The 7211-nt window shown below is 39.2% G+C and overlaps 1 protein-coding gene across 1 annotated transcript; it reads right to left on the bottom strand.

Annotated features, from left to right (window-relative positions):
• Nucleotides 1-2346: 2346 nt before the first annotated feature.
• On the bottom strand, nucleotides 2347-6991 carry LOC122546153 (low-density lipoprotein receptor class A domain-containing protein 1-like; the record flags this gene model as incomplete). The annotated part of the gene is made up of 2 exons (XM_043684965.1): nucleotides 2347-3492; nucleotides 6865-6991. Coding segments are annotated over 2 exons (267 nt in total), but the record flags the coding sequence as incomplete, so codon positions are not given.
• Nucleotides 6992-7211: the final 220 nt, after the last annotated feature.

The following is a 7211-nucleotide window of genomic DNA, read 5'->3' as shown; positions in this document are numbered from 1 at the left end:
TTCTCTCTGGAACCAAACCTTCTTAGTGGAGTTTGGGATGTGTAGGTTAGGTGCATTAGTCAGGGGTGAATGTCGGGGAATGGGTCTGGGTGGGTTGCTCTTCGGAGGGTCGGTGTGGACTTGTTGGGCCGATGGGCATGTTTCAACACTGTAGGTAATCTAATCTATTGCTGGCATCTTTCAGGCAATTCTCCTTGATGTGCTGTTTCTGCAGCCATGTCTTCTTTTCAAAAGTAATGTTTAGCTTTGAATTTCTGTTTTTCTCTGCTTCCTCATCAACCTAACACCACAGTCCCACAATCCCGCTCACCATAGAGACTCCACTGAGACTGTCAAACTGATGGCCAATGACATCCCGAGCGAGATACAGAGTCAACTTTGATCTTCAGCTCTTAGTTTGCAAGTGACTTTCACTCGGAGACTATCTGCCTTTGTGTGAGTGATCAGGCTGATTCTTGATCCACAGAAATTTGGTCACACAGTCAGGCTGCCCCAGGAGGTAAAAGTCAAGTCACTGTAGTGTTTCTCTCCCATTTGAAAGAGGTGATTGGTCTTGGTTTAACTTGACAGTCAGTACACCTCAGGCGAGGGGAAAGATTGAAAAGGGTTAGCTTCAACCACTGCAGGAATTGAACCCAAGCTGTTGGTAATGAGCCAACTAGCTGTCCAGCCAACTGAACTAAATCTTCAAAATCCAGGAATTGCTGCATTTTTCCCCAACCCCACCTCCACATTTGCAGGGTGGCACTGTGGCTCAGTGGTTAGCACAGCTGCCCGTAGTGTTAGGTGCATTAGTCAAGGGTAAATACAGGGTAGGGGAATGGGTCTGGGTGGGTTACTCTTTGGAGGGTTGGTATGGACTTGTTGGGCTGAAGGGCCTCTTTCCATACTGTAGGGAATCTAACCTAATCAAAAAAGTGGAGTTGAGGCTCTAATGAGATCAGCAATGATTGTATGAAATGGTGTAACAGGCTGCAAGGGCTGAATTGCATATTTCTGCTTTTGGTCCTTATGTGCTTAGGCAGTCCTCTATCCAAGCTAAAAATGCGTCCAACATTGTGGGCTTTTATCTTGAGTCATCTAATGCATGGTGCATTATCAGACATCATTTGAAAATCCAAATATATTGCATCCACTGCTTCCCTTTTATCTATCCTGCTTGTTTCCTGTTCTGAGAATTCTGGTAAATTTGATAGGGATGAGTTTCCCTTCACGAAGCCATGCTAACTCTGCTTGATCATGTTATGTATTTTAGAAATGCTTTGCTATAAGATCATCTTTTAGAATAGGACTGATAATCCTATCAATAACCCCATGGACTGATAAATCTTGGTCCTGATAAAATCCATCCTCCGGGACTTAAAATAGGTGGCTAGTGAGTTAATAGATCAATGCTGTTAATTTTCCAAAAAAGTTTTTTACACTCTGGAAAGAGTCCTTCAGGCGAGAAAGCAGCAAATATTTTGGTAGGAGGAATTTAAAAAGCAGCATTATTTAAACAGTCAAGAACTGCAATTCTGAGGTGCAGAGGGATTTAGTCTTCTAAAATGAGTCACAAAAGTCAGTTGGTATAGTAAGTGATTAAGAAACCTAATGGAATGCTATCCTTTATTCTGAGAGAAATTGAACTTGAATGTAAGAATGCTATGCTTCAGTTATACTGGGCATTTGTGAGACCATATCACAAAGACGGAGTGCACGTTTGGCCATCTTATTTAGAGAAGGATTTAAATACATTGGCAACAGCTCAGACAAGCTTTATGTGATTGAAATCTGTAATAAGTGGGTTATCTTAAAAAGAAAGATTGAATAGACTGGGCTTGTTTTCACTAGAATTGACTTGATTGATAATCTTGACAATATGGATCTGGAAAAGATGTTTACTCTTCTGGGTGAGTTTAGAACAAGAGAGCACAGTTTTAAAATTAGGTATTTTAGGTCAGTCATGAGAGGAAACTTTTTCTCAGACTTGTATGACTTTGGAACTTTGCCTCAGGAGGCGCATCATTGAAAATTTAAAAGGCGGGCTAGATATATTCTTGCACATCAAATAAATCAAGGATTATCAGGGGTAGGTGGGAAAGAGGAATTTGGAACGCAAACAGATTATCTGTGAGGAGCAGATGAAGGGCGGAATCGCCTACTTATGCTCATAATTCTAATGTTTGCATTCCTCTTGTAAATGTAGCCCTTTTGACTGATGCAGTTGACTTGAAGGTGCTCCTGTAATGCTTTTAGGATATTGAGGATTTTAACCAAGCAATGATGAAGCAGTCTAATCCGGAAAATTTGAAGGAATATGTGGATAATGTGTAGCTAATACTGTGTCCGTGCCTTTGCTGCCTTTGTCCTCCTAGTGCCGGACTTGACTCCTAGCTGGCCAACTGCTGCTGAGTAGTTAACTAAACCAGGAAAACTGCTATCTCATGATATTGAAAATATAAATAATAAATTTCAAACTGCAACTGTTTTGAATCAGCCACAGGGCAGACTTCCAGCTTGATCCAAAAAAAAGTAACAAACGTGGTGTTTTTTTTTCCCCAAAATCTTTATTTACATGTGAAATTTGAGACAGGTTGATGAGAAGAGGATTCAGTGCATTAATTTGACAGGGTCTGAAAAGTTTTAGACCAAGCACAATGTCACTAAGCAGCCAGTTTCTTGTCATTTAATCAGCAAGAGGAAGAAAGGGATATTTTCAAATGAGGAACTTTTAAATGTTGATTTCAGGGAGATTTGGGTGACCTCAGAAGCAAGAAGAAAGGCAATTGATTTTTTTTTTGCAAAATTACATAAGAGTAGCAAAGTCTTGCTACATTTGTATAGGACTTTGCTTAGACTACATCTGGAGTAATGTGCAGTTTTAATCTCCTCTAAGGAAGAGTATACATGCATTGAAAGCAGTACAATGATGGTTCACAAGATTAATTCCTGCAAAGGGTTGTGCTATGATGCGCCTTTGAATAGATAGTCTGGAATTCAGAAAAATAAAGTGATCTCATTCTCAAGTCTCCCATGTTCATCTACTTTGATTATCTTAATGTTCTATTCCATTCTGTCATGGCTTCTTTCAAAGTCCTTATTGGAATATGGTGCAACAACTACAAAATGTAAAATTTTAATCTGGGTATGAACAAAATTGGTCAGCAGTTAAATAAAACAATTTGCTGCATAGGGCTGTACTAGTAATTAGTGTTAGAAATCGTATTATTTTTACAATACAGTTAATATAGCATCGAACCTAACATAATAAGATGTGTGCATTTTACCCTTTTAAAGTTTTTTTTAAAAAAATTGTAGAAATAGTTGTAGCAGAAAATTCCAAGGTTAAGGATAGAAATTCATTCAGATGTCACTTTGTACAGTTCTTTTCATCGCTCATATCAGTGCAGTCCTGAAAGTTGTCTCTGCAGCGACTCTTCGGTATGCAGTCACAGTCATTGAAGAAGACAGTAACACATTTCCATCCAGTACAGGCAGGGCACAGCAATTCTTCAAAACAAGTTAACAAGTTGACTTTTTAAATGTTCAAATTACAGAATATTTAAATCCATTGTTCTGTGATATTCATTAATATTTGTTGCCTTCCCCATAGTTAGTCAAAAGAAAAAGCTGTAATAAAACAGAAATTTTTGCACAAACCCTGCAGATCTGGCAGCATCTGTGGAGATAGAAACAGTTAACATTTCAAAACATTCTCATTCCACAGACACCAGACCTGCTGAGTTTCTCCAGCATTTTCTATTTAATTTCAGAATTCCAGCATGCATGGAATTTTGTTTTTATCTTTTTGTCCTGGTGGGCTCCTGGCTTGAGTACTATTATCCCTGGCATGGATGTTCTTGCTGCCTAGGTTAATTTGCTTTTATTGACTCAAGCTTTGCAGCTCCTGCTTCTAACCTTTTACAATTATTTACTGAGCAGACTTTGGGCCTGAAATACATCTCTGTAGTGCCTGGTCTTTCAGTGCTATGGGTGCTGTTGAGCCACTAGAATGGTGTTCCCAAGATGTGTGCAGATATCCGGCCTATGTCATATATTGTTTTCATGAAAACTTTAAAGTTTAATACTGTTTTGTCACCAACACTGCTGTTTTATCTTTCAGTGTTTCAGGCCACATCATCAACATGTGCAGTTGAACACAATTCAGCAAGATGATTCCCCTCCCACAAGTGCTATTTAATTGAATTATCTATTATTTTTAAGCTAATTGTATAATGATTTCTAGTGATGCTTACTGAGATTATAGGAGTGTTTGGTGGTTTTCAGGGTTGGTTAATAAATTTGCAGAGACTGGTATCCTGTCACCAAGGCCCTCTTTATTTACACATGAACAGTCCTTGACTTTAGTACTGCCTCATACAGAGTCAGCAGTGGCAGTATCTCACTCTTGCCTTATCTGTCAGCCAGGGCTCCCTGATTGGACCACATTAACAGCCCCAATCTGGGAACTCCTATGAGATCCAACTGGCTGACTTGTTAATATTGCAGAAATCTACTGGGAATGCTGTGACACATACTTAAAAGCTTCTAATTTTCTAGCCACTCGTGTCCAAGTAACAGCGTCTCTAAGATTTTGTTTAATTGAAGATGTGCAATACTTGGACTAATATCTTTCTCTTAGGTGCCATGCACATAAATATTTATACTTTCTAGCAAGCATAGTGAGCTATATTGAAAGCCTGACTGATAATTTCGAATTAGGAGAAAGTGAGGATTGCAGATGGGGGAGATCAGAGTCGAAAGTGTGGTACTGGAAAGGCACAGCAGGTCAGGCAACATCCAAGGTAGGATTCTTCTCAGAAGCTGCCGATTCTCCTGGTCCTCGGATACTACTTGACCTGCTTTTCCAGCATCCCACTCTTGTCTCTGATAATTTTGAATTGGTTGGTAGTGTAACTCTTGCTACATTTGGGATTGAGGTGCTGACCAATCGTAAAATAATATCTGATGTTGATTATTATTCTGAGTTTTAAAATCTGGTTGAGGATGGTCAGTATCCTAGGCGAAAGTGAGAACTGCAGATGCTGGAGCTTAGAGTCGAGAGTGAGTTGTTGGAAAAGCACAGCAGGTCGGGCTGCTTCTCAGATGCTGCCTGACCTGCTGTGCTTTTCCAGCACCACACTCTTGACTATGGTCAGTATTCTGCCTATTACAAGCTGCCTAATGGATGTGCAGTTCAATGTGATCCACCAAGCACTGCAACACAGCCTAAATACCTGGTATCACACTGGCACTAACATTCATGTAACAGATTCTCATCCGTGTATTAGGCAGAATGTCTTTTCAGCAAGAAAGCAGCATTCTGTCATTGGCGACCACCATTCATGTTGCTACTACTTAGTAGCAGCATGAAACATCTAGTTTTATCTGTGGCTCTAACTTTTGAGACTTGTTATCCATCCAGGACAATCAGAAGCAGACTGAAAGTGGCAGATTTAGGCCCTTTCCTGAGTTTGATAGGTAATAGGCAATGATCTGATCGAGGTAGTCATTATGTCATGACATAGCTTTGATGTCTGCTGTCAAAATGAAATATTTGCTATATTTAAATCTGCAACTGTATATAAGAATTTTCTTACTCTAATAAGATCCATCCTGTGCTCAAATTCACCCTTGAAATGGAGCAAACAAACTCTCATTCTGGATGTGGTATTTGCGAGAAACGTTAAGGGGTTCTATTGCTATCGACCACAAGTCCACCTTCAGTTGTCAGTATGTGCACTGGAATTTGTACAGTTCCATGTGCTTTTAGATTGATTCATCAGCTTGTGGGATGCTGTTCCTTGACACACTCCCTAATGGAATGTGGTGATCAATTGGAGTCAACTTGGCTTTTATGAATTCAAACACAAATTTTGGTCAAGGTGTTTCCATAGAGAATGGATCAGATCATAGTTAGCCCAATCAGAATCCAATCCATTTGCCACATAATATAAAATTATTGTTCCCTTTGAATGTTGGCATATAAGACACTTGTTTGACCTCGGCTAAAGCATTGTATATTGTACTTCAGGAAGGAGATGAAGTCGTTGAAGAGCATACAGAAGGCATTTAGGCGAATGGTTCCAGGGATGATAAATTTCAGAAATGAAGATACGCTAGAGAAGTTGGAGTTGTTTTCTTCGGAGAAGGGAGGTTGAAAAGACATAGGTGTTCAAAATCCTAAGCAGACTTTATGGTCTTATAGATCGGGTAAATAGGAGGAGACTGATTACACTTATGAAAGGATCAGGAATGAGAGAGTTCAGATTTAAAGTAACTAATAAATAAAAGTGACACGAGGAATATCATTTACACATAAGTGGTTAGGATTTGAAATGCACTGCATGAGAGTGTGGTGGGGGAAGGTTTGACTGAGGTATTAAGGGAATTAGATGGGTATTTGAAAAGTACAATGTGCAGGGTTACATGAGAATGGCACTAAATGAAATGCTCATTTGACGAGCCAGTACGGAAACAGTAGACTGAATGGCCTCCTGCACTGTAACAATTCTGTAATTTGGTTATTTTCAGCAATAGTCTATTTGACGTATGTGAGTGGGCTTCAACACGAATTTCCTTACAAATCTTAATGAGCTCCATCCGTGCTCAAATTCATTTTTGAAAGGGAGCGGACTAATAAGCTGACTTTCTGGAAGAGCTAGTTGAGAGATCTGTTAAGTTGGTACTCATTTGTTAAGATACCAGGCAGAGAAATACCTCCTAGAAAGATTTATGGAAGTATAGGATGGTAAAATAAATCAATTCAGAGAGTCTTGTTACCATTACATGGATTACCAACATGGATTAGTCCCACATCCAGGTCCCACATAAATTGTAGTAAAATTATATTGTGCATGAACATTAAAAGTATTTGATTACCTGATTCATCTGAACAGTCTCCGCAATGATTTCTTCCATCACACATTTTGTCCATATAGGTCCAGGATTTTTGGTTGTCACACATAAAAACTAAATATCTAGGGAGGCTATTAGGTAGGTCTCCTGATCAAACGAGATAGAGGGATTGGTAACGATCAAAAAGTAATCATCAATGCTACCTTTATATATCTTTCATAAAATTGCAGGCAATGGGGTAGAATTGCCATGCAGTTTTTCCAGATCTGCTGGTATACTGTCACCAGAAGATTAGCAGAAATAATAAAACAAAATGTTTCTCTGGAGTTCCCACAAAACTCGATCCCAAATAATATTTCTGAATTATATGT

Source organism: Chiloscyllium plagiosum, unplaced genomic scaffold (genome assembly GCF_004010195.1).
Source record: "Chiloscyllium plagiosum isolate BGI_BamShark_2017 unplaced genomic scaffold, ASM401019v2 scaf_2005, whole genome shotgun sequence".
NCBI classification, from domain to species: Eukaryota; Metazoa; Chordata; class Chondrichthyes; order Orectolobiformes; family Hemiscylliidae; genus Chiloscyllium; species Chiloscyllium plagiosum.
The sequence above is the reverse complement of the archived record's forward strand: the minus strand, read 5'-3'. Positions and strand labels throughout refer to the sequence as shown.